The 26505-nt window shown below is 44.2% G+C and overlaps 3 protein-coding genes and 1 non-coding gene across 7 annotated transcripts in view; 3 read left to right on the top strand and 1 right to left on the bottom strand.

Annotated features, from left to right (window-relative positions):
* AVL9 (AVL9 cell migration associated) overlaps nucleotides 1-1994 on the bottom strand; it is a 36061-nt gene extending 34067 nt beyond the window's left edge. The window contains exon 1 of the mRNA XM_016160162.2: nucleotides 1702-1994. Coding sequence (XP_016015648.2) covers nucleotides 1702-1794 — 93 coding nt within the window. The 5' untranslated portion in view covers nucleotides 1795-1994. The remainder of the gene's footprint in view (nucleotides 1-1701) is intronic.
* Nucleotides 1995-7721: 5727 nt separating this feature from the next.
* Nucleotides 7722-10832, top strand: LSM5 (LSM5 homolog, U6 small nuclear RNA and mRNA degradation associated). Its single transcript, XM_016160262.2, has 5 exons — nucleotides 7722-7822; nucleotides 8989-9084; nucleotides 9371-9398; nucleotides 10127-10199; nucleotides 10573-10832. Exons 1-5 carry the CDS (start codon nucleotides 7777-7779, stop codon nucleotides 10603-10605), a joined length of 276 nt encoding a protein of 91 aa, XP_016015748.1. The 5' UTR covers nucleotides 7722-7776; the 3' UTR covers nucleotides 10606-10832.
* A 3125-nt stretch (nucleotides 10833-13957) lies between these two features.
* LOC118610871 lies at nucleotides 13958-14029 on the top strand. The gene has a single exon (XR_004954132.1). It is a non-coding gene; the product is annotated as a small nucleolar RNA SNORD113/SNORD114 family (small nucleolar RNA).
* Nucleotides 14030-15164: 1135 nt separating this feature from the next.
* PDE1C (phosphodiesterase 1C) overlaps nucleotides 15165-26505 on the top strand; it is a 454332-nt gene continuing 442991 nt past the window's right edge. For all 4 annotated transcript variants that reach the window (XM_036230466.1, XM_016160223.2, XM_016160230.2 and 1 more), the window contains exon 1: nucleotides 15165-21142. In XM_036230466.1, the coding sequence (XP_036086359.1) occupies nucleotides 21040-21142 (103 nt within the window). In that variant the 5' untranslated portion in view covers nucleotides 15165-21039. The remainder of the gene's footprint in view (nucleotides 21143-26505) is intronic.

The raw sequence follows: 26505 nt of genomic DNA, 5'->3' as shown, positions 1-26505 counted from the left end.
GTTTAATGTCTAAGCAACATTACGTTTTGTTTTCTAAAACTTTTCCTTTCTGGTAATATAAATTATATTACTTTGGTCAACAAAACAGATACAAAACAGGATTATTAATCTTGACTTTAGATGACAGCAAAAATTAAAAAAAGATTTTATTCTATCTCCTACCAATATTTCCTTCTTTTTTGTCTTAAAAAGTCCCACTCAGTTTGGTTTGTAAGTGGCCCCCACTTTTTACTTTACCCTGAAAGACTCCTAAATGCCACATGGCCTGGCAGAACGAACACATAGTGCCAGAGCAATTCTGACTCCTGGGCTGTTCTGCAGTGTGACCTCGGCGAGGTCATTTTACTTCCTCCAAGCTTCAGTTACCTCACCCACAACCAAAGGAAGTTCTAAAGTGACAATTAAGATCAAAGATATAAAAAAAAAAAATCAAAGACGTGAAGTTTTAAAGTATTAAAAATATGATGATGATGAATGCTGTGTGTTTGCATGCCATGATACAATACGCAAATATCTATTCTCTTAGCTCTAAATATAGGGCCACATTTAAAAAACATTCTACAGCAACTTGGATTTTTTTTAATAACACACGGAATAATGCCACCTCCTCCTTGGTACCTCCCTATGCCATTTTTACCTGAGGGACAAAGACTTTGCTATATTTTAAAGTTAAGCAGTCTTTAAAACACATGCAAACACAACCATCTTTTCACTTCATCACTTTTTTGTTATTATTCTCCAACGAACTTAAATTTTTCCAAAAACAGTCTTCTAAAGTGTTACATTTTCTGTGAAATATCAGAAGCAAAACGCTACATTACCTAGTGGTAGCGACCGGTATTTTTAATGTTTTAAGCAATTCAGTTTCCTGTTCACTAGCACATTATGACATCATTGCCTTCCAGTGTTTACTGCCCTTAAATAATCCTGTTTCTATTTTATTCCCTGGCCTTCGATACGCAGACTGCAAATGTACCATTGTTCCCTTTACCATTTCAGTGAAGCAGCTTACAAATGACTATGTAAAAAAAAAAAAAAAAAAGACTTTGTATTTGCACATTTCCTTGCTCGGTAAATACACCTACTCTTACTGCAATTGAGCTGGAGAGGTTAATCTCTCACCAAAAACAAGATCTGGACGAGATCAAATAGCAAAACGAAGCCCAATGGGAAGGCGGGGCGGAGTTAATACACCACCCTAACGAGACGGATTCTCGGGCTTCCAAAGATAAACAAAGGAAGTGGATTTTCCCACCGCGTCGCATGTGCTTCGACCAACCTTAGGCGTTGGGGTGGAAGCCCACGGAACTCATGACCTCGAAAACGCAGTCCAAGTGCTGAATTTTCCTAAAGGCTCGGGTTATATGTGGACATGCAAAGTCAATGGAGACAGAGATGGACCGGGAAGAGAGTGGGGCCGGTCTTCCATTCCTTTCTCTCCCGCCACCAAGGAATCTAAACACCTACCAACCCCAACACACCAACGCACAGCTCCTCCGCTGCTTGGAAAGCAATTTTCAGGGGCAGGAGAAAGAGGGGAGTGCGGGCATGGGCTGCAGGTGGGGCGAGCGCGAGGAGCTGGCGAGAGGAGCCGAGTTGAGGCGACGGGCCGAGGGCTCTGCAGCGGGGATGGAGGGGGGTGGGCGCCGCTGGGGAGCGGACGCCCGAACGGCCGGGGGCAGGATCGGGCCCCTTCCTCACCTGGCAGCCCTTCTTGTGATGAAAGCCGACCACCACGATGTGCAGGACGGGTCCCCGCGGGGCGCTATCGCCGCCCCGCCCGGCCTTCTCCATGACAGCCGCCGCGGGCCCGCACGACGACGACTTCAACCGCCAAGGGCGGCGGGTCGGGCGACCCCGCGGTCCCCAGGAGGACGGCGATCAGCGGATTTCAGGTGTCAACCTGGGCGCCGCATGAGCGCCGCGCAGGGGGCCTGGAGGCGGCCGAGGCTGCTGCAGCTCCGCCCCGCCCCCCGGGGCCGCCGCCGCGCTTCCCGCATCCGCCTGGGCGGCTTCCGGGCTGTCACCTGACCCGGCGGCCGCCGCCGGCGAGGCGGAGCGAAGCGAGCCCCGGAGGGACGCTTGGGGGCGGGGCCTGAGGGCCTGGGGCGGGGCCTGAGGGCCTGGGGCGGAGCCTAAGGAGTGCGTGGGGCCGGGGCGGTGCAGGTATTTCCGGTGCGCTTGTCACGCCCCTGCTCCCTTGCTGTGGCCTCTGTTCGCTCCTTCCTTCTTTACCCTGGGTTCTATCTTCTTAAAATCTCCACTCCTTCCTTCCTCTTCCCACACCTTTACTTATTTTTTATCATCTTTTCTATTCATTCTCTGAGTATCCAATTCTTTCACTTCCTTTCCTTGGACTTTCTGGCTTAGGGTCTCTCTGCCCTTTACTCTTAAATATTTGATACCACGAAGGAATATTGATGCAGAGCCTTTAAGTAACTTTCTTACCCAGAGTTTCTTCTGTGGTGGCTGAAAAAATGACTGCTAGAAATTTATTACTTGCAGGAAATTACTGCTTGGCTATAGCCCATGGGAACATCGCTATCACCATGGGAATATAGGCTATCCCCCATAGGAATATAACAGTCTAACAATAAGCTTTCTGCTTCTGTCCCCTTGCTTGCGCACCCGATCTGTGTGTTGACAGGTAATGAATAGAAAAAAAATAGACCTCTGTGTTTAGACAGACTGAAGAATGGGATTTTGGACTTAAAAACCCTGTACCTCTACATTTCAGGGCTACTTAATTTGGGGTCTGCGTATCCCTGACATACCCAGCTGGCTGAATAAAGAGTGTGTTTCCTATAATTCACTGAGTTCTGGTGGTCCATGTGTCTTTCGGGGGCTGGCGGCTACAAGTTTGTATTTTTCTTCCTATTTAAAAATTATCTATAGGAGTTCGGAAGCAATTAAAGGCCTGAAGCAGAGTATCCTTGACAACAAGGAAGTTGACAGGGACACCTATATAATGAGTATTCTAGCCCTGCTGTTTAAAAAACCCCAATATTTCAGTCTCTCTTTTTTTCTGGGTTTAGTACTCACTCCAGTCAGCACAAACTATATGAGATCTGTTGTCACCAGGATTTTTATATTTTCCTAGCTGATTGTACTACTTCGATTTTTTTTTTCAGTATTGAATCTCATTCTATCAATTTAAAGTGAATAATAGAAGTGCTAACAGATTTAACAAGTCTTATCCAGGACAGTTTTGGGATTAAACTAAAGGATAGGTGCCTGCTTCAAATAGAATTCGAGATTACTACAATAATAAGCTGTGAGGTTTACGACTACTCAAATTCTACTTGAAGCAACTACCTTAGTTTAAACAACTTTAGAAGTTGGTATTTTCCTCTCCTGGCTTTGAAATTTAAGGACATGCATTCTAATCTAAGTATAGCTGAGAAAAACAGGCATCCTATACTCAAGTTTAGTTTCTGATTCAGTAGAACTGTTTTAATGCTAGCAAAAATACTGTAGAAACTTTTAAAGGTGTTCCTATCATTTATATAATACAGAATTCTTGGCGTTGGCTCAGAACTATGTGTGAAACTATGGTATTCCCTGTTGCAGAATGTTACTATTTTTTTCCATGTCCCTTGATATTTTCCACAATTGATGTAGCTAAAATTAAAGTCAATTGAACACCTTTTTAAAAGTATGTAAGGGTAGGGCATTTTAGAACTCTCTAGCTTCATGAATGCCAATTGTGTAATTCATTGTGCAGGACACTCAGTGAGGGCTTTATAAAAATCTGTATCACTTTGCATCCTATAGCTGACACCCCAGATTAAATAATTTGCTCATAACTATTATGTTGCTTAAGTGTTTTAAAAATATATCATTTAAAATAATGCTATAAACAAAGAAGATATGTTACCAGGAAAATTTGGGAGAGAAAGTAAGCAAGAAATTTCCAGATTTTTTTCCATCTCTAAATATATAGACTGATATATATAATAGTTTAGAAAAATAACTTTTATGTTAGTTTTTATGAGTTGTATTAATATAATAAATTAATAAATATTAATTTATTATTATATTGATTAATATAAGGACAAATATTTTGAGGAAAAAATAGAAATTTCTCCCTTATTAAAAAAGCGTTGGAAGAAGATTATCAAGATCAGAATTAACAATTTGAGATAATCGAATACTTTCTGAACATATTTTGAAAGAAAACTTTTGCTTTTATTTTTATGATATTTATCTCCAGGGGAAAATAGAAAACGCTTTTATGAACATATGATACATTGAAGAGGCTCTTCTAGTTACGTATATTTTATGATGAAGATAAATTCTATTTTATGTCTGCTTTGTAAGTAAGAGCTAAAGGGAAAAAAACTCTGGAGACGTTGAGCTATGACATGTTTTCAAGTTCATTAAAAATGAACCCTCCTTCCAGAATTGGCCTGGTGTTTCTTTTTGTATCATGCCTCAGGAAACAGGATAAATAACACCACTCCCTTCCTGCAATCTCCATTAACTCTACTGTGTAAATGAACTATATCTCCTTTTTCAGAGTACAGTCATTCCCCCCTTATTTGCAGGAAATAGTTCCAAGACCGCTCGCTAGGGGATGCCTGAAACCTTGGATAGTACTGAACCCTATATATGTTTTTTGTTTTCCTTATGGAGAACTTTCACCTCTTCACTTGAAGGAAGCACTGTGTAGCTTCTCTTTGGCATATCCGAATTGCCAGCATCACGACTTTTTCACTTTGGGGTCATTACTTAGTAAAATAAGGATAACGTGGACAAAAGGACTGTGATTCTGAGACGGTCGATTTGATCACCAAGAAGGCTACTAAGTGACTAACGAATGGGTGGAGAGCACGTATAGTGTGAAGAAATTGGACAAAGGGGTGATGAGAGATTTCATCACACTTCTCAGAATGGTGCACAATTTAAAAGTTATGAATTATTTATTTCTGGATTTTTCCATTTGATATTTTCAGACTGTGGTTGACCAAAGGTAACTGAAACCACAGGAAGCAAAACCACAGATAAGCAGGTACTGAAGAGGAATTTCCCACTTAAATGGCCGATATTTCTAATCAGTCCTTTGTTCTGCTTCTGTAAACATGCTTGCTGCATAGGCCAAAGATTTCAGGGTCGATTGAGAGATCACTCTCCCCTTAAGATATATTGCTTTTAGTGTTTAGACAGATATATCTCCTCCCTTAAAGATGTATTGCTTTGGTGCTAGAAAAGATGTATTGCTTTAGTGCTTGTGAGAAAAGCCCATGCTCTGTAATTGCTCATAGCCAACAGCAATTTCAGGAGTCGGTGAATCAGCCCATGCCTACTATAACAACGTGGGTATAAAAGTGAAATTGCCCCTAAGCCCTGGGCCCAGATTTTCAGATCACTAGCTCTTCTGGGACTGCGGGCGTAATAAAACTGAGTGCTCTTTCTCTCTGGGTTACTGCTTGGATTTTTGCTGGTCTGATTTTTGGAGCTTTTAGGATTTTTCCATAGCAGTACTACTATATAAAGAGACTTTATTGAAAACTGCTAGTGTTCATTTTGTTCTTGTAGTGGAAAACAAAGGATTGACTTTCTTAAATCTAATTTTTTGGAATTTTTAACTCTATCAAGTGGCAACAATACCCAGATTTGGTCCCTGTTCTCATTATGGTATGGTAAAAATAAAACAACAATAGAGATAAAAAAGAAAAACCAGGAGAAGAACAGGGCTTCATAAACAAATTTGGCATTACTTTCTCTTTAGAATCTTATGAAGATTGTGGAGAATATCGATAGGTATGAATGAAATAGAATCAACTTAAAGAACATTCACTCGACTGTACAGTACACTTGGAACTGTGTGTGGTAGGTACAGCGCATAAAAAAAGATTACTGCCTTAAAGTGGCTTATGTCTAGCTATAAAAATAAGATAAATGTGAAACTAGCTAGCAGTGCTAGCTTTTGTAGCACCTACTCTAAGAAAGCATCATGCTAATTTAGGAAATGAAGATAAATAAGCAATAATAGCTCACATTTAATAAATAAGCACTCTGTGCCAGTCCTCTACTGACCTCTTTTCATGTATTTTCTCATTTAACCTTCACGACAATTCTATAATTAGACACTATTATTCTCATGTTTTTCCAGCGGGTAAACTGAGATTTAGAAAGTTTAAATAACTTGCACAAGGCCAAGTAACTAGAAGAAACTGCGGTGGAGATGAAGTTTGAACTAAAGTAATTTAGCTTCAGAATTAATGGATTCAAACGCTATACTGCTTCCTAAAATTCTTGACTTTGAGGAACTCAATTTTTTTGTGGAGGTGGTAACCCCTATGATAGATAATCATAAGAGAATAATTGAGAGCATTCTGAGAGCTATTTACATTGCTGCAGGATAATGAGAGAGCCCACCCAGTCTGTAAGTCAGAGAAGCTTCACAGAGGTGGTCACAGTTGAGCAAGGCTTTGAAAGATGAGCAGGATTTCTCAGGGGCAGAGCATCCGAAGTGCAATAAAGCAAACTCATGAAGGACCGGGGTTGAGGGAAAACATTTGGGAAGGGAAGACAAACTTAGAAGAAGTATGTAAGACTTAAAGTGCAGCCAGAGATGTTTGGAGGTGGACACATGCCAATTGCACACTGTTCTCTCTACTTCGAATGCTGCTCCTGCCCCTCTTCTGCCTATCCAATTCTTATTCATCCTCCAAGACTAGACTCCTGTCAATTCCTACCTACTTCTCTAGGATTCCAGAAGCTAGAAGAGGTCTTTTTGCTTTATATATTTAATTTCATGTGCCTTGTACCTCTTTGTTAGCTGTCTTTCTCCATTTATCCTATGCTCCTACAAGGGCAGAAGACCTTGTAGTTTTGTTCTGTACACTGTTTTATACTCAGCAAAATTCTGGACAAATAGTGTACAACTAATATTTATTTGTTCGATGAATGAATGATGGGTGCTTTACAACCATTTGTTGTATGACTGAGGTTCTTTCCGGCTTCTCCTGTTCAGACGTTTTAGCCTTAAGTTCCTAGGATATAAATGTAAAATAGACTAAGGCAGAGAATTTGCTTGCTTTTTATTCAAAACAGAAGCATAAAAGCATTAGGTTTCCTAAACGTGATGACATTAAGATAGAGTGACATCTGGTGGTGGCCTGTTAGGCAATGTGTTTAAGAAACAGTGGCTACAAAAAGCCAAAAAAATCAGACTCCTAGATATAAGATTAAGAACAATGAATTAAATGCCGCAGAATATAGAAAGAAAACATATTTAAATCCCTACCCTAGAAAAGCTTACAAAAAAGGCTGGTTGTGGGTTTCTAATCCACTGGATTTTTGAAATAAGCGGTAGATTCCTTAAGAAAATGAATAGCTTTTACAAACATTGCAACATAGTGAATCGGTGGTGGGAAAAGCAAATTGATTTCTACTGGTGTGAAGAAATATCCTGTCTTGACACGAGACGCAAGTTTATAGAGGAAAATAGGACTCAAAGTTCTCCGTGTTTTGCAACGTCTGCCAGGTTAGAGAAGTTTATTCACAAGGCAGGATACCTTTAACGTCTCTCGGATACTTGGAAGGGACAGTGGGGCCCTGCCCAGCCCGCTGAATGTTCAGTGGCCAGCAAACTTTCCCAGGATCTCACTGCGGGGAGAGGAAGGAACCGCGCGCGGCGCGCGAGCAGCGGCCCGATCGCACGCTCGGCCTCCGATTGGTCGAGCCTGCCCGGCCCGCGGGAGGCGGGGCGGGGGAGCGGAAGCGCGCTGGTTCAAACGCCGATGGACGCAGGCCACTTCCGGTGCAGCCATGGCGGCCAACGCTACCACTAACCCCTCGCAGCTGCTTCCTCTAGGTAACCGTTGTCCTGTGGGAAGAGGAGTCGGGAGCTGAAGCTTAGGGTTGGGGGCCGAGGGGCTGCGGCCGAGGCAGCCCGGCCGAGTGTCAGGAAAGCGTATGAAACCAGCCGCTGTCCCCTCCGCGGCTTGCCTCGAGGCTCCAGGCCTCTGCGGGCCCCGGCCGCCCGTGTCTCTTCAGCGTGATAGCGTCCTTTAGGCAGGGATTTGTGACTCCCCAAACCAAACTGGCACCTTCAAGGCCCACACTTAGGGAATGCGTCGTCATTCTTCGTTGCGCGCTCGCCTCTATAGTAATGGATAGCGGTCTCATTCCTCAACCGCCTGGCGTTGAAGGTCCCCTGTCACGTATCTGGCCTGTTCCTGACAGAAGCACAGGGGTCTGGAATGAACCTTAAAAGAGGAATCTGGAAACGAGCTCTATTTGTCATTCATTCATTCAAAAAATTGAGCATCTGCGCACCACCCGGCCCCCAGACTCTAAGCTCTGTGAGTGCATTAACTGGTTCTTTTTCCTTATCATTGTATCCCAACGGACAGCGACGTATACTGAGCCTTCAAAAACTTTGTCAAGTGAAGGGAAATTTTTCAGTCACAGCCACATCCACTAACTCAAATCACTTTTTAGCTACGAAGTATTAGGAAAAGGCATACCTGTCTTCCCCGGAGAGTCCTTGTCACTACCTCCCACACCCTAAGAAGTCTATCTTCTAACTCTGATAGCAGCTTGAACATCTCTTTAGCCGGTTTAGCGTTATTTGTTATGGTTTTTTGTCCAGTATCCTATCTCCTCCACTGGTTTGTGTGCTACTTGAAGGCAATGGGCGTGATTTAAATTTGTTGACAAGTGCCCAGCATTGGGGGTTGGGGGTGGGGGGTGGTTCGTATGTTAATCAGATAATCTGAAATTAAACCACGACCATGGTAAATTGCTAGAAAAGAGAAGTAAGTGGAGAACAGGGAAAACTTTTAATGTAATGATTGAATAGAGATATGTAATATAAGATCGAAAGTTTTTGATTGAATACTTTTTCTGGTTTATCTTTCACCATATGCAAGTAATAAGTGCCAATAGGCGCTCAAGTATTTGTTGAAGTAATGAATGAGTAAAATTATCTTTTCCCTCTCTCCTTTGTTTTGTCTTCTAAAAAAAATCTATCCATAGAGCTTGTGGATAAGTGTATAGGATCAAGAATTCACATTGTAATGAAGAGTGATAAAGAAATTGTTGGCACACTTCTAGGATTTGATGACTTTGTCAGTATCCTTTTAAAAGATGATGGTGGTATGGGTTTTTCTATAGTATTTATTTAAGAACAGAAATAAGAACTATAGACAATTAGCATTTACTGATTTTAATAATAATATATTCTCAAGAAAGTTGTGATAATTTTTAAGTGGTGTGTGTACTTAAAGGAGATTGTTTCTACGAATCACAGGCATTTTGAATTTGAGCGATTGTGTTAAATGTTACAATTAGAACTGAACAAAGGCAGAAGCCAGAGTAAATTTAACCTGATATTTATTTTCTTAACATCAAATTTCAGATATGGTACTGGAAGATGTCACCGAGTTGTGAGTAGTGTTCAAAATTATAGAATTGGGGGCAAGGAATCTTTAAGGCAATTTAGTACTGTTGAGTCAGTAACATGATGAATGAGAAAACATTGCCTGTTGGAATTACCTTAAACATAGAAATTTAACTGTTGACGCAAAGCTAGTAAAATTGGGTCAGAGGGTTATTACCTTAATGTAATTATTTACTAAGTTGCTAGGACATTAGTAGAGACAAAGCCTTAAAGTAAAAGATACTTAAAAAGCCAGAAATCTTAGGGCTCAGGTCAAATCAAGGAACTGATAGTAAGAGCATTTACTGCTCTTAATTAAATTCATTGCTCTGCATATATGTATAAGATAAAATGTAAACGATGGCTCATATTAATTATAAAGATCACAACCAGTATCTGTTTTCATTTTCAGAATTGAATTGATTACAGATTGGTTTAATGGATAGGAATCAGTAGTAAGTAATAGTAGAAAGAGTGAGCATGTAAACATTTTATGTTATATTTGATCTTCTTGACAAGTTTCAGGCCTAGTGGATGTGGCTCTTAGGCCAATAGGCCATTCTGTTGCTTTTGGGGAAGAATGTTCACCACCCAGTGGATCTTCTTTGCCTCCGAAAGCTGCTGGTGTAATTGCCTGACCTCATGTTCACTCATATACAATATCTTTTTTAGGGATTAAAATATTGGCTTTGATTATCTCTGTTTATCATGACTCTTTTTTATCTATTCATTCAGTGAAATCACACCAGAAGGAAGAAGGATTACTAAATTAGACCAGATTTTGCTAAATGGAAATAATATAACAATGGTAAGACACAGTAAAGCTGTTTTGTCTCAATGGGAGACCATTTTTGTGGGGCAGGGATTACAGAACTAAGCTTGGTTAAATGTTCACAGCCCAGAGGTGCTCAGGATGGGAGGGGACACTCTAGTGGTCCGGGCTGCAAAGCGGAGCTATCTTAGGCCTAAAGATAAGTTTACTTGTGCTTTTTAATCGAAAATTATCATTGAGACACTGAGTAGTGATTGGTGATGTTGGAATTGTAGAGAGAGGTGCCATGGAGAAAACGGGAGTGGGTAGGAGGGGCAGAGAGGCAGAAATGGCTTTGGTGGATGAGGCGCGCTCAGGTGTTTTTAGGTGATGTCGTGGTGGTGTCATTAAACTCTTTCCTCCTTTGCAGCTGGTTCCTGGAGGAGAAGGACCTGAAGTATGAATGGATTCCCTTGACTTATGCTAGATTCTGTTTTGTCTTCTAATGACAACAAAATATAAATTTTTTTTAAACCTTTCAATGTTTGGGTTCTGTGAAGCTAAGTTTCCCGTTAAAGGGGAATGCTTTGAAGAGGCATTGTAAATGCCATTTTTGTAAGTTGATTATCATTATCTTGGAAAAAAAAAAAGTTTGTTCTCTGAAGATTAAAATAAAAATGTTTTGGATAAGTGTCATTTTATTTTTTATACTGTAGTAGCCAGTGGAACAGAGATTGTAGTTATTTTTTCAGTTGTTTTATTGTCATTTCGTACCTGTTTGCTTCCTCACTTACGTGACCATTCAATTCTCAAACGTTGTTCCAAACAAAAAGACAAACTTTGGTTTTGAACAGGTGCATCGAAAAAACCTGAAATGATTACTTACACAATTCAGTTCAAACTGTGATGCTTTGAAATGAAGATTTTTCTACTAAAATCAAGCTCCATTAATTCCTATTGAAAACAAGCAAGCAAAATACACAGATAGTATGTGCACATTGCAGAAGAATAGATAAGTAAAAAGAAAAATACACTTTGCCGAATATCCTCCTAAGACTTTCTCAGTATACTCTCACTCAATACACATTTTATTTTTAGAAAAACTTTTTCACCCTAAATGTACCATTTCATGGCCTCCATTTAAAACTTTTTTTGAATTTAAATGGTAAATGTTTTTCCATGTCAGATGTGTCAGCAACATTAACGTGTGCATAGTATTTCATTACATAGATTTACCATAACTTATTTAGCCAATTCTTGTTGCCATGGTAGTCTAACCAGGTCTGTATACATTTTTATTTTTCTTAGAATAAATTCATAAATGTGTGAGGTCAAAGGGCATATGTTGTCATGTTGCCAACGAAAAGTTTATTCCCAGGTACACCGTCGCCGGCAGTTTTTCGCAGGGCCCTTCACGAGGGTAACACCATGGGCTGCGTTCCAGCGTCTCGCGTTGCCATTGTGGTAGGGGAAACCTGGTATGTTTAAAATTTTTAAAGTTAATTTTGATCTCATTTGTATTTTATGAATTACTTATATGATACTTTTATTATTGAGATGCTTGGCTTGTTACTAATTTGTAAGAATTCTTAATGGCTACTCTTGGTCACATTTTGTAGGTAAATTCCCCAGTTTGTAATTTGCCTGGGAGTGGTACCTTTTTTTTTTTTTGACATAAATAATGTATTTTTATGTAGTCATATGTTGGTCTTTTATGGTTTTTGCCTATGGTACACATGGATTAGAAAAACTTTTGCTGTGATTATATATTTTTTGGTACTTTGTGTTTTTTTTTGTTTCATTTAAATCTTGAATCCACCTTCAATTTTAGTGTTTCCGCACGAAAAAAGGACTCTATTTTCTAAAAACAAAGCCCTGGTCTGGTAGTTTTTGATTTTCATGGTGCAAATCCTCGTGCAGTGGCTGATTTCAGGCTGTCAAGGGTTTACCAGCTGGTTCTCAGGAGCCTGCGGCCCCACGTCACTGCTTCTGACCTTTGCCTGGGGGATTGCTTTTCTCCCGTTGTTTCTTTCCTTTTGGAGGGAGGTTAAATGTTTACCATGCTTCTTTCACCCTTTTACTCGCAGTCCTACCCAAGCTGAGCATGAACTTTTTTCCTCCCAGGACTTCGTAGCCTGCAGGGAGCGTGCTGTGAGCGTTAGAGGAGCCTGACCTCACTTAGGCCTGTGGTTACCTAGTCTGTGGCTAGGTGACTGAGTTGACTTCTGGGGTTCAGCAGTAGGAAATTCACTTGTCTATAGATAAACCATGTCTCTTAATCTAGTCTTTAACAGTAATAAAAATGGTGTGATTATCCCATCTGCTTACTCTGTCTTCTATCGCAGTTCATTCAGAGCAGGTACCATTCTAATTAAGGTCGACACTCCCGCGCATCGTAGGAGGTTTGGCAGCATCCTGGCTTCTACCCATAGGCGCCGGTGGCATCCTTCCTCTTCCCTGCTCCCCTCCGTGATGACTGGTACTTGAGAGTGACTTCATGATAGACTGTGTTCTGGTTCTCCAAGGCTTTAACTGTTAAGCGCAGTGGGTGAAAAGAACAAGAAGGATGGGAATAGTAAGGGAGGAATGCTTCTTTTCCACTTCTGGTGATTTTTTTTTTTTCTTCCCTGCACGGAGGAAGATTAATGAATGTAATAATGCACCTGGCCTCTTTTCATCCCTTTGTTTCCTCCGGCCCAGAAGACATGGAATGACTTACCTGATTAAAGATGGGAAGAGGGATAACTGGGCATGTTTGCCCAAACCCCTTTTTCCTCTTGGGGTTGAGTTGCCTTCAGGGAGCATATGTTATGCCCTCCTTTTTGCTATAACTTTTATAGGGGCCTGCATGAAGGCACGGAGGAGTCTGGTGTGGTCCAGCAGTGCCTGTGTTTTTGTGGAATGATTTGGGAGTTCCATACTAAGACGTTAACCGTAGTCCACAGATAAAAGCTGTATCATCTACGTAGGGTCTGCCAGTAATAAAAATATTTTGACCCTTGTCTGTTTATCATTTTGCCTTTTTTTCATTTGGTTCAGGACTCAGTTGTGAAAGGATGCTCATTATTGGTCCCCTCAAAGACTCCAAAGCCTCAAGTCTCTGCTGTACTGATAATAGTGACCAGTGACCTCCTCTGTCTTCCTGACTGCCTCCTATCTCAGCCCCGCACATCTGTCCTCCACAGCCATTGGAGCATTTGAGTGATCTGAGATGCAGAATATGGTCATGGGACACTCTGGCCTTCACGCCTTTCAGTAACTCATCCTCTGTACAGCAGAAGTCCACATTCCTTAATAGGATACCGTGAGGAATGCCTGTTGACCTTGTCAATCACACCTAGGTCTTGCCTTAGTAAAACAGAATTTGTAACGCTGACTATTCCCTGTCTTTGGATTTTTGGATTTACTCATGTTAGGCTCCTGTGGGAATACTCTTGTCTTTAAATTCTTCATTTGGTTTTCTTCTAAAGTGTTGCTTCCTCCAGGAAGTCCTACAGGATCCCACTCCCCCTTCTACCACTTCTCAATGCTTATACTTGGCCAGTCATAGAGACTTCAAAGTGCTTTTCATTATGCTGTTTTGAACAGCTTCTCCCTTCTTAAAAAAAAAAAAAAAAATCCTTAAGCAGTTAATAGCATGCAAAGTTCCGGTTCCAAAGGAGACAAATCCTGCCACTAACACCAGCATCATCATCTGAATATCTTAAAAAGTTTTTTTCATTCTGTAAGGTGATACTAGTGATATTAAAGGATCATTGAATTTTGCGAATAATGTGTTTATTATTACTGAATTAATGATTTAATCGATATAAATATGGACCAATGGTGAAGACTGGTGGCATGTGAGTCATGGATAACGAAAACACATGTCTGACACTGAGGTCTGATGTGGAACACAATCATTCCCTCCGTTGGGACTCCCTACAGGGAGATGTTAGGAATACACCAAGATGATATTCTCGTGTCGATTTTATAGACAGATTTGGTATTAATGGAATAATGATAGAACCGTTAAATGTTAATAAATGTATAAAGAACAGAGGGAAGTATTGTTCACCTAAGACCACGTGCAGTGAGGCACAGCATATTATTGATAACCGTCGAAAACTCTGATGGCTATTAAGATGGAGATGGAAGAAGGTCTCAACTCTGATTAAGGTGGTAAATATTCCGCTAAGGAATTTTATTGTTCTGGGGTAGCTTCCAGATTAAGCTTTTCTTTTGTTAAGATAAAAATTATATATACTAAGAAAAAAACCCTAAATACTGAATAAAATGTAGAAAGCAAGGATTAATGATTAGGTGATTATCTGAATACCTTAAAGAGTTTGGCTGGCGTGGTTGATTGACCCAGTGCAGAGATGAAATTTGGTGCTGGCTGTTAACAGGGAAAGTCAGAAGCAGAAATTCGGGGAGCTCCAGCAGGATCTGGTGCCCTGTGAGTCTCACTTACTGACATCTCTAAGTAGTAAGCTGGCCTTTGATCTCAGGTCAGCCTGATGCCCCAAACTGTGTTTTGTCTACACCAGTCACGAGGAGTGTGCAGGTTAGTGGGCATGAGGCTGGAGCAGAGAATGGCCAGAAAATAGGCTTAATCTACTTTATCTGAGGTTAATCCTGGCTGAATCTTTGGTTATTAGACACTTTATTCTTGAATTTAATAAATCATGTATGACATTAGTTGGTCACCAGAGGGTGCTGTGGAACAGGTAGCTAGCTGCTAAAGCCAAGACTTTCTAGTTTTCCTCCGAACTTCGTTAGAAGAGTTCAAGGGACGGTGGTGACCACTGGTTGATCAGAAAGCTGGACCCGAGCAATCAGAGGCTCCTCAGCCCGCCCCCTTGGCCTTGAAACGTACATTCTGCCCACCCTAGGAACAGTGGGAACTGTTTCAAGGATGTAGCCTCGAAAGTAAGTAAGGTGTTGAGACCATCTGGATGGAAGATGTGGCTGAAGCCAGGCAGGGCCTCTATATGCACGTTTAAGATTTGGGGCGGGTGGGTGCGGGTCTTCTCGTTTTAGGGTCGCCCAAGACAAGCCTCCTAAGTAAGATCTCTTGCTACCGACTAATCCAGAGGCTCTGCCTGCTGGTCCTGGCCCTCCGTACCGGGGGGCCGGCTTCGCGTTTCGCCTGGCAAGTCCCACAGCTTTCCTTCCGAACCAGCAAGCCGGTATTCCAGCTCAGTTTTCTGGCTTTCCGCGCTGCTGTGCTCACTATTGCTTCTCGACGCAAGGGCAGGTAAGGGGTCGGGTCTGCTATTTTACACTTCTTTTTGAAAAAGAGGAATCTTTTTCCTGTTTCCTATATGAGGTGCTTTTTCTGCTGTAAAAGATTGTCTATAACTTGAATGAAAACATGCGCTCTAGAATCAGACTTATGTAGACTCATCCCAGTCAATCGTTTGTTAGTTGCGCGAGTGTAGACGGCTACTTAGTGTCTTTGGGTTAAATTCTTTCATTTATAATTTGGGAAAAATAACCACCTCTCAGCATTGTAAAAATTAACAAAGATAATATATATAAAGCGTCCAGTATAGTTCTGCTCACAGGAAGCGCTCAGTAAGTAAATGGCGGTAGTTATTACTGCTATTTAAAGAGCCTCCATATCAACTCGCTTTTATGGTTTTTCCATCACAGCCATTCTGCTTCAGCAATTCAAGCTACCTTTAGCTCAGACAGTTGGTAACATTTCCCCCAAGAACTGAGCCCCTAGTCATCTTCGAATCTTCCGTCACAAAGCAGAAGGGCTCAAGTGATATTTGTTGAATTAAATGGTGACAATAGAGTAGGAAGCTATCTTTCATCTCATAATTGCTGCCTTTGGGCCAGGGGCCCCATTAACACTTCCTCGTAGCAACCCTGTTATTTGTCATTGGTGAGGTCACTTCTCAGAGGGCAGTAAGAAGTGGGAAGGACCTTATTTTCCCCTCTGCATCGCCTGGAGAGCATCTCTCAGTGATTGCAGCTGAAAGTGTGACATTTAATTAGTGGATAAAATTGAGTTGGGCAAGAGGCAGCCTGTGCCAGCGAGAAGATGAGAAAAGGCTGGGGAACAAGTGCTATGCCCAGTGGAGCAGTTTGGCCCGGGTTTTTTCCTAGGTCCAGATTGGGGGTTCACTTCACCCCAGGTGGAGATTGCAGAAGCTTAAGGAACTTTCCATAGTGATTGGAACCGCCAACGATCCCCTACTGACACCTAGTTTCTTCTACCTGACATTTATTTAGGAAAATAAATAATGAGCTCCCGAGAGGTGAGGACCTTACCCAATGAAGCTTGGCCTGCAGCTGGCCTGGTAGCTGGTGCTCGAGGATGACACAAGCTTGTGCTGAGATCTGTGGCATCTCAGGTCATGGGATCCAGGGTGTGATGGGTTGGAAAGGAGCTTCCAACACCTGTAGGCCCAGGCCTGCTCTTTAGAGATGGGACCCCTCGGTCAGAGAGGGGCCCTGACTTGTCTGAGGGACTTGGGCTGAGCTGCAACCAGTGCTCACGTCCCTGGGACCCGGTTCAGAGCTCCCCGCTGTACCGCTGCGTTCACGACCAGGTGGTGGTGATTGCTTCCCCGGGTAAAATTCCCCCCTTCTGCCCCAGAAGCGGATCGAAATCGCTGGTGTTTGAGCCCCTGCCCTCCCCCATGGGTGACCTAGAGATAGCGCTTTCCCGGTTTATTGCCGAAGCACCGTCTTTCCCGCACAGGTGCAGCAGTGCCAAGAGTGATGATGCATCATCTGCCTCTGGGCCCCGGCACCCTGCAGCCAAAGGGCGAAGAGGGACGGGAGCTGGAAGGCAAGAGGGCCCAGGAAGGCATTTAAAGGGAGCATGGCAGTGGGGCGGACCTGGCTGCTCCTGCCTGATCCGTCACGTCTCAGTGCGTGACCTTGGAGAAGTAAGCCTAAGCGCCCTTCCTGTAAGTGGGAATGATGACACTTACTTCCGGGTTATATGAGAAATGTATGATGAATGTACATGATATCACATAGAAGCTTTGCGTGGAGAGAACTGTGTTCAGTTGGTTCAGGTGGGTGTGGGTGGTTCTCGGAAGCTGGGAAAGGCTGTGTGCGTGAGCAGAGCTCGTCTGGCGTTAGCTTTACCAGCTCCTTCACATTTTCTTTTCCAGGCCAAACAAACAGTATTCATTTTCGGCAAATTCCCAAATTTATTTTCTTTCTTGGGCCTCCTTTTACCGTTTCCCAATCTCTTTTCTTTGGCTGACTATGATACAACCGAAATATAATGTTAAAAATAGTTCCATTCTTAAAATAACCCAAATCCTTAATAGATTGCTTTTTACCTTTATGATTTTGATTATTTGTCTTGGGCCAATGACACCTGCTAGGAAAGTGAACTCCCCACCTGTGGCTTAGAGCCAAACCCAGGTTGTAGCTCTGAGGGAACCTCCTCAATAACTCAAGGCCCTCAGGGAGGTGTGAGATGGTCAGATTCTGGTCAAGATCTCCATTGCCCTGGCGGTGGGGCCAGCGATTCTGTGAATCAGTGGATAAAGTGGGTGGCCAGGATTGTGAGAAATGTGTCCTCACATTCTCACTCTATCTCTGAAGAGCAGGACAGATTGGCATAACTCTGTGTAGCAGGCAGAGGAAATATAAGGTGTGGTGTAAATGTCTCGTGCTGGCGGACTGGGCCCATCTCGCAGCCACCAGCCGAGTGGTCTGGAGTAGGTAACATGTAGTGTGCCCCTTCCCTGTGTCAGGCACTGGTCCAGCCATGCTACTCCTCACGACTCAGTGAGGTGGCATGGGGTATTGTCCCCTGTATCAGTTAGGATTCTCCAGAGAAACCGAACCAATAGGAGATGTGTATGGATATGTCTACCTACCTATCATCTCTCTCTTTCAAGGAATTGATTTATACCACTATGGGCGTTGGCGAGTCCCAAGTCCATAGGGCAAGCCAGCAGGTTTCAGCACGAGCAGGTTTTGCTGAAGGCAGAATTTCCTCTTTGGGAAACCTTTGTTTAGGTTTTTAAAGACTTTCCACTGATTGGATGAAACCTGCTGGCATTATCGAGGGTAATGCCCTAAGTCACCTAATTGTAGCTATTAACCACAACTTCAAAATATCTTCACAGCAACACCTAGATCAGCATTTCATTAAATAAATGGGTACCATAGCCTCGCCAAGTTGACGCAAAACGAACCATCACACCCTCTTCCTTGTACTGATGAAGAAACTGAGGCAGAGAGTCAGGCACGCATAAGGTCTGGGCTGGGCTATGGCAGAGTCAGAAATTCCAGCCGAGTCCCAGAGCCGTGGCCTTCGCCGTGTGCTGCTCCATCGCAGGCTTCCTGTGCTTACCGACGTGCTTTTATTCTGTCCTGCTGCAAATTAGATTCGAGGAGGCCCTGAGAAGTCGACCAGACAATTCCCACGAAAGTGTTTTGGAGACTATGAAGGGAATGAAAAGGAACCCAGCATCAACCGTGCACCTGTACGTGCAGACAATGTCACATCCGCACATTCATTGTCTAATTCAGTACTCGCACAAACTGCAAATCCTTCATCGCTCGAAGTTATTTACTCATGTTTGTACGGTCGATGCTTTTCACAGGACCAAGAAAGTCATAGATGTGGACGCCCATTAAATGGCAATGAATCAATGGAATTAGTGTCCGGTGCTGTGACACAAAACCAAGGTGTGATCACTGGTCGGTAAGAGCTTTTGGGGCGGAGCAAAGGATGTTATATGTGATCCCACATCTTCCCGGGATGAAGGAAGAACCCCAGCCCTCGCTGCTCTGGTGCGGGAAGGAGGAGTCTTCTCCGGAGGCTCGCTGGGGGAATCAACTACCGGCGAACCTGCCGAAATTATCCCCTTTTGTGCCACCTACTCCCCAGGCTGGAAAACACTGCCATGATGTCACCGGACTCTTTTAAACCTGCCCCTCCTGTAGGCAGCGCTGAGTCGCTGCAATGCCCGCCCCGGAGGGCGGTGCGGTGTGGGTTCTGTGCTGTGGCTTGTCCCCCACCAGTCCCTCGCATAAACCGAAAGCAGCACGGTAGCCGCCTGGCCCGCAGGGGGTTTCCTGTTAAGCGGACGGACGTGTATTACGGGATGGTTTACACATGGGCAGGTTTGGGTTTCAGAGTTAGTAAAAGGTAACCCGGCAGGCCATTGGGTTTGCTGCACCCTGCTCTCTGGGAGGACCGGTGCTTCCCAGAGTTCCCAGGAGTTCTTTAAACGGGCATCTCTTGATTTAAGGGAAATGTTTTCTCAGGTGAAGAGGGACCGGCCTCCTCTGCGTGTCAGGAGGAAAGGGCCTGAGGATTCGCGCTGACCTCACATGGTTTGAATCTCGATTGTGTCACTTCCTAGACATTGGAGATGGAGCAATTCACCTCCCTCCCTGTGGGTCTCAGTTTCCATCTGTATATGTTTATGTACATGTGGGTAGAATCGGGGGGGGGGGGGTATGGTGTGCATCACAGGGCAGTCCTGAGTGCTACCAGGAGATGATATTTGTACAGGACCGGGCCTGTCGCAGGTACCTGGTACATGTTGGGTTTCATCCTGCCCCAAACCACTGCCGGGGCCTGGCCCAGTGCACCTGTGGGGGAGCCAGGTGAATCCAGGTGAAATCGAGTTAAAATGGACACCAGAAACCTGTGAGAGGGGAGACGGCTTGAAGGTGTGGGTTCTGGGAACTAGAGCGGGTGCTCTCAGTGCCTCCTGCAACGTCCCCTGGCCCACCCTGGAGGTCACCCCTGGAGGTCGCCTGTAACTTGAGTGAACAGATTGCATATCACACCAATGACCTCCTGCCTCAAGCACCTGGTTGTATTTAAAGGTTTTCTCCGGCCCAGTGAGCATGCGATGCTTGAAGTGCTGGGGAATTAGGACCCCAGGAGTGATGGTAAAAATCCCAGCCGCCTTGCCCGTTGGTGGGGCGATTCTGAGGTGTGTTCTACTCAGCCTCCTGGAGGGGCTGCAGCCGTCCACAGCCGCACAGCCACCACTAACACGTCCTGCCTCACACCCTGGAACATACTTCTCTGCTCCCTCACTTGTTTCCTGGGTTGACCTTGGAAGTACTTGTACCCCAGTTATTTTCAGGATCTGCTGGGGGAACCCCAACCAAGAGAGAAACTCATAGCCCTGTGGCCTTCTGAGAGGTAGGCCTTGCTTCTCCGCCCCGGCCCAGCGACTAGGTATCTATCCTTCCTTTCTTACGAACTCCTGCTCTACTTCATAACTGCCATTTTTTTGTGTATCTGGAGGGGAAGAATTCAATCCTCAAGACTGCGGAAAATAACTGACTCTAATTCTCTCCTTTCCAAGTCAAGAGTGTCTCTCACCCAGAGAGGAAGAGGCGCTTCTTTTTATTTTTTGCCCTGTTAATCTGATTGCACTTGTCAGAGTCCACTTATTATCTATAATAATACTTGGTGGGGTTCTTTTTAAGAAATAGTTTTGCAAATGAAGGCTCCCTTCTCTTGGAATGAGAACTCTCTGCAGTTCGTTATGCACCTGAGCATAACCATTGCAGGGGACACTTAGGATTGTCCTCCCAGGACCCCTTTTCCGGAAACTGCCTCTTCCTCCGCCCGCCCAGTTAGCCAGGAGGTTGCTGTGTTAGTGCAGAGTGACTCCCAACCCCTGGTTCTAGTTATTTGTTCAGAGATTGGCATCTGACCCAAGCCCCTCCCATGAGGCACTTTCCAAAGATTTTTTTTTTAATGAGAGTTTATCTGAGTTTATTTGAACCAAGCTGATGACACGCTGGGAAGAAAGCCCTCAAATGCTCCCTCAAAGGTCTTTGACTTGAGACCAGAGAGGCCTTGAGTTCAGTCCTTCTGCAGTAGCTGATGCTGTGAGGTGTAACTGTTTGTTGCTGTCAGTGGCCGAGTTTCCTGGCTACCTGGAAAAAGCCAGTCTGAATGGAAAAGTGTGCAGAGAGGAGCAGAGGTGACCGATGGAGGGAGAACCCTGGCAGCACGCATGGTCCCGTTCCGGTCATAGCCCAGCCCGATGTCCCCTCAGGTCAGAAGTTAACCTTTTCTTGGTTGCCGAGAACCAGCCAGTTCCCTTAGCTAATGGGATTGATTATGTTTCTGTTACTTGCGACTCCAGCGTCCTCACTAACACAAAGACAAGGCTCAAACTCTTAAGGCTGTGTGTGGGGTTCCGGCAGCGTGACCACTGCCTCCTGACTAAGGAATTGCTGGTAAACTATTGTAGCTTTATGGTGTGTCTTCAATATCCATCACACTCCTCCACCACTGGGGAGCAGTCACACGGTGCGGGGATTGGCCAGGCACAGGCCTGAATTGTTTAAAGCAATAACGGTAATCTCCACCCGTTTGCAGTGACCGAGTGAGAAGCAAGCATGCGACTCTGGGGGTGTTTGCTGGGGGATTCCAGGAGGTTCATTCACTCTCGAGAGAGCTGCAGGAAGAGATGCGCTGTTCTCACAGCTTTGTTGCGCGTGCATGTGGTGCGGGCACCTGCCGTAGCCGTGAGGATGGCCTGCCGTAGCTGTCTCCTTGCCCTGCGAGGATGAAGCCAAGACTTGGAGGAGGTCAAAGAAATGGAGGCAGAACTCCCCTCCGTCTGGTCGTCCAGCTTAGTGGACCAGCAGATAATTCGAGTTGGGTTTTGCATGTAATTGCTGTTGTTTTTCTGAAAGCGTGCTAACCAACACGGAGCTCTCACCAACACAGAGCTCTCAGCTAGAGCCACAGGAATAATCCTGCTCAGGTCAAGTCTTCTGTATCAGGTTCTGTCGCCTCTCTTCCGTTCGTCCCGTGTTCTTCCCATTCTGCTGAGATCGAGCCCAGCTAGCACCCTCGTATAAAGGCCTCTGGCTCTACTTTTGTAGTTTTTTGCAATAGGTTCATGTTTACTCCAAGTTGTATCAGTTGATTTCTATGGAGACTTGTTTCCTCCAATACGTGTTGCAAAACGCTGAGGTTGTTGTTTTTGCTTTTCTGAGAGTGGCTTTTACCTTCCGCTTGGCTGAGAAGCGCCCTCTCCACCTGACGCCGTGGTGCCCATCCTGGAGGTCAGTGAACTCTCAGTGTTGTTGCTGTAGGCTCTGTGGCAAGAGGAGACGCTTACTGATGCGGGACTTGTCTGGGCACAGAATGCACCCCCACCCCAGTGACTGACACGGTGACATTTCCTGTGACGCCTACATCTCTGGCAGTAGGAGCCCAGGTGGTGCCTGGCGAATTCGAGGGCTTAGTGCATGGGCCACACGCGCACACAGCCTTTTCTATTTTAAAGGTTTTCCTGCCAATCGTGGGAAGGGAGCGGGCAGAGTAAACATCGGGGGAAATTACCACTGCTCAGAAAGGCTCAAAAAGTGCCAATCCTAGCGATTTTATAGTCGGTACTAAAAACTGGCGGTTCTTTCTCTTCTTACGTTGTAGTTCTTTTCTTTGTTCACATGGCAGGAGAATGAATGACAAAGACGTGAAGAAACGTGGCAGAAATAAAAGTCTCGCTCTCAGAGCCGGGCTCACGGCGGGGGCCAGCACCTCACCCGCCTCCCGCCTCCTCCTCCTCCACTTCCAGGAAAGGGGCCGCTCTTTCCTGCTCCTGCCATCGCCACCTTGAGCACCTCTGGCTCCACCAAGCCCCCGCCCAATATGGTGCCATTTGCGGCAGCTCACACCAAAAGTGGGGGGCAGATGGGCTGGAGCAGGCCAAGGTGATCGTTAAGAAGTTCAGCAACTGGAGACAGCATAGGGACGCGTGGAAGCAGGAGAGGCCGAGCTGTCTGTATGGCTCAGAGCGGCGGTGGGAAAATTAACAGCACCTTGCTGGGACGCCTCTTTATGATCAGGGTGCAAGGCCACGTGGGCCTCCGGAGTGAAGGCAGGATTCGCACGTTCCCCAGACGCCCGGCAAGATGAACAGGACAGAGTCCCGCCGCAGTTTCTGGAAGCCCGGGGGCGGGTCACGTGGCTCCCGCGCGGCTGCACGCGCCCAGGTGCGGGGCTTCCGCGACGTCCCTGTGCGCGACTTGCTCGCAGGACCTGGATCACCACACTGCTGCAGACCCGGGACTGCGCCCTCGTTTCCTGCGACGCCGGAGGCTGCGTCGCCGACGGGCAGACTGAACGTGCAGTTTGCATTGCTTCGCCGAGAGAGGCGGAGAGCCGTGCGTGGATAGGACGATTCCGGCCGGTGACGGCGAAGATCAGGTGGCCGTCCTTGTGGATGACACCGAATGGCGCATGTGGCACAAAACGCCACGCCGCACACGAGCTCCGCCCTGCCCGAGCCACTAACGTCTATTCCATGCTTACTCATGGAAGCTTCTCTGGGCTGCCATTTCCAGGGTTATTAATGCCGCCTCTGGGGCTGATGACATCTCGAACCGCGTTCCTCGAGAGGGCCAACGGAGCACGGCTCTGCGGCTCGGGCTGTCGGTATTTCAGTGGCGTGGGCTGCGGCGGTACGGGGAGCGTGCGCAGCAGAGCTGCCTCCCACGTGTTTAGCCGTGACTCCCTGTAGCTCCAGAATGTTACACGTTATAATCTGAATTAAAAAATAAATAAATAAAATGTAGAATGATGAATATTAACGATTAAAGCATCAGATCTCCGTTTTAAACCTTGGAAGTTATCTTTATGGCATTCAAAGACAATGGACAGGGATAGAGGACTGTTTGTTTTGTGTTTAATTGAACTCGAATGAGAAGTGTCTGTTATTTCGCCTTATTGTGACAGGTAGATTTTGCCTTTGTTCTTATGGTAGTTTGAGGCCACAGTCATATAATTTCCTTATGCAATACAACCCCCTTGTGGGAATTCATAGTTTACATGTTGCTGATGGTGTCAAAGGTCACTTCCTATGAAAGCACGTGTGTACCCCCTTACGTGATAATAACACGGTGAACCTTTGGGTAAAGCCCGATGTGGAATTAGCCCTTTTCTTTTGAGTGAACATTAGAGTATTATGAAATACCTCGAATGTTGACTTTCAGGGTTCAGATAAGCTAGTTTAGCTATTTTGTTTAATTTGAACTGAACTTTATTTTCTGATGTAACTTAGACAAATCAGGGACAAAGTCCTTATAAGCAATTGCAGTTTTATGAATTGCCTCTAATCTAGCTGGGACATCACCATAACATTTAAACTCCCACTTCTAAAAACATGTAGCTGCCCACACTTACTTGAACTTCTAAGTCTTAAAAATCCAAAGTTATGTCCAATGGAATTACTCTTTTTAAACTTATCATCAAATTGATGAGCAAATTCCAACTGCCTTAGTGAGCTGCAAATTGAAATTGGAAGATGTACAGTATTTCCTACTTATTTGAGATGTGTTCTAGTATATCCTTCTATTTTGTTCTCTTACGTTTTATTTTTTAGCTTCTACCCTTCATTTTTTCCTCCATGGATTTATGTTGGATTTCCCTCAACATAAAAACTAGTTAAAATCCATTAGAACTTACGCAGTCTGCTTCTTTATTTTGCTTTTTGATATAAGAAATATGATATAAGATATATGAATTTGTTATGAGTGCCTCCAAGTGCATATTTAAACCTTTTCTTGGTTTCTTTCTGTATTTATTTTATTCACATTAATGTGATTTTACCTCTTGTATTTTAAGGTAACAAGTTTCTCAGGTGAACGATTGTTTTAAATCCAGATTTTACCTGAAAAATATAGGTAGAAGAATGTTAAGAAAAAAATAATGAGTCAACTTTAATTATTTCGTTAGGATAATGTCCAGAAATTGCCAAAAATGATAGTGGAGGAAGCCTCACCAAAGATTATGTCACCCCCCAAGCTGACTGTACAACGGTTAGAAGTGAGACGCCGTGCTGCTTAGATGGCCGAAGAGGAGAGTCGAACTTTATATATGCGTCAGTTGGACAACCAGCCTGAATAATTCAGATCAAAAAGAGAGGTGGGGAACGGATAAACAAATTGTGGTATATACAATGGAATATTACGCAGTCAGAAAAAGGACTGATACATTCTATAACATGGACGGACCTTGAAAACATTATGTTAAGTTAAAGAAGCCAGGCACAAAAGATCACATATTGTTTGATCGCTTTTACGTGAGCTATCCAGAGTAGGCTAATCCAGAGACAGAAAGCAGACTAGCGATCACCAGGGAGTGTGGGTAGGGGAGAATGAGGAGTAACTACTTATGGGTACAGGTGTTTTTATGGGGTGATGAAAAAGGCTTGATCCTAGAAAGCTAGTAGTTGCACAACATGATGACTACACTAAAAACCACTGAACTGTATACTTTATAATAGTTACTTGTATGTTATGTAAATTTCACTTCAATTAAAAAAACAGCCGGGAAGGTTTTTTTTAAGAAAAATTTTATTTTTCAATTAGAGTTGATGTTCATGGGAAGGTTTTTTTTAAAAAAATCTGAGCTCCTATTTTTCCTAGTTCCACTCTCTGATTTGCCTCTCGAGAAGCATATTCACATGTTATAAGGGATGCGAGGTGACTACCTGGCTTAGGGTGACTCATCATCATTTATTAAGCAACCTGGAGGCTTGAGAGAAGTGCATTTTGGGCAATTTGCTAATTCCTTCAGGCAATCTTAATGCTGAGCCCCGTGGGTAGCAAGAAATAGCATACGATTAGAGCAGAAGCAATTACTCTTAGAAAAGCATCATTAATTTCAAAGGCTCTTGTCCTGAGCGATGTGGCTAAGTGGAGCACATTTGGATGCTGTCTAGAGGAGAGAAAGTGATGTTGTTTTTCCCCTCTTTAGGACAGAAAGGAAACTTAAACTCATCTGTTCCAAGTGGTTAATTCTTCCTTGGGGGGGGCGGCAGCGGTGGGTTGGGAGAGCGAGGTTAGTGGTAGATTATTCATGAGAGGCCAGGATTCGTAATAATTCTACTGAAAGCCGTTTCAGTTCTTGGTTGCTTTATCTCCTTGGACATAAAAAGGAGCTGTTCACACCTCCCACTTTTCGCCACCATAGAGTCTTTCTGGGGTCTAATCAGTAAGGAAGAAAGGGCAGTGGCCTGTTCTCAGGAGACCTGGTTTCTAGGTTTTGTCCTAGGATCCCTGTTTTGGGTTTTGCTCTTCAGTGACGTCAATCAGCTCAGAGCAAAACAAACGGAGGGGTCACCTCCCAGGTCCTTAGAAACAGATCCTGAAATGCAAAATCTTACTCAGAAGGAATTCAAAGCATTTGGACAGTGGGAACTTTTACTCCTCAGTTCTGAAACCCCTCTCAGACAGGATGTCGAAATAAAACAAGCACTTGAATGAATGCCATTTCAACCAACATTGTCTTCCACTCCGTGCCTCACACCTTATTTAAGCTCCCGTATGCGTCGCGGCTACAGCATTTATAAAGGACAAGTCACGTAACCTTCCTATGTACGCTTTCCGCATCGCTCGATAT

The sequence above is a fragment of the Rousettus aegyptiacus genome, unplaced genomic scaffold (genome assembly GCF_014176215.1).
Source record: "Rousettus aegyptiacus isolate mRouAeg1 unplaced genomic scaffold, mRouAeg1.p scaffold_m13_p_13, whole genome shotgun sequence".
NCBI lineage: Eukaryota > Metazoa > Chordata > Mammalia > Chiroptera > Pteropodidae > Rousettus > Rousettus aegyptiacus.
This window is presented reverse-complemented; position numbering and strand designations above follow the sequence as displayed.

Bases quoted from the DNA above. Each gene is read 5' to 3' on its own strand.
- LSM5 (XM_016160262.2), top strand. From the start codon at position 7,777: ATGGCGGCCAACGCTACCACTAACCCCTCGCAGCTGCTTCCTCTAG. The intron at 9,399-10,126 runs GTGAGTAGTGTT...CTATTCATTCAG, and splicing joins CTGGAAGATGTCACCGAGTT to TGAAATCACACCAGAAGGAA. The intron at 10,200-10,572 runs GTAAGACACAGT...CCTCCTTTGCAG, and splicing joins ATGGAAATAATATAACAATG to CTGGTTCCTGGAGGAGAAGG.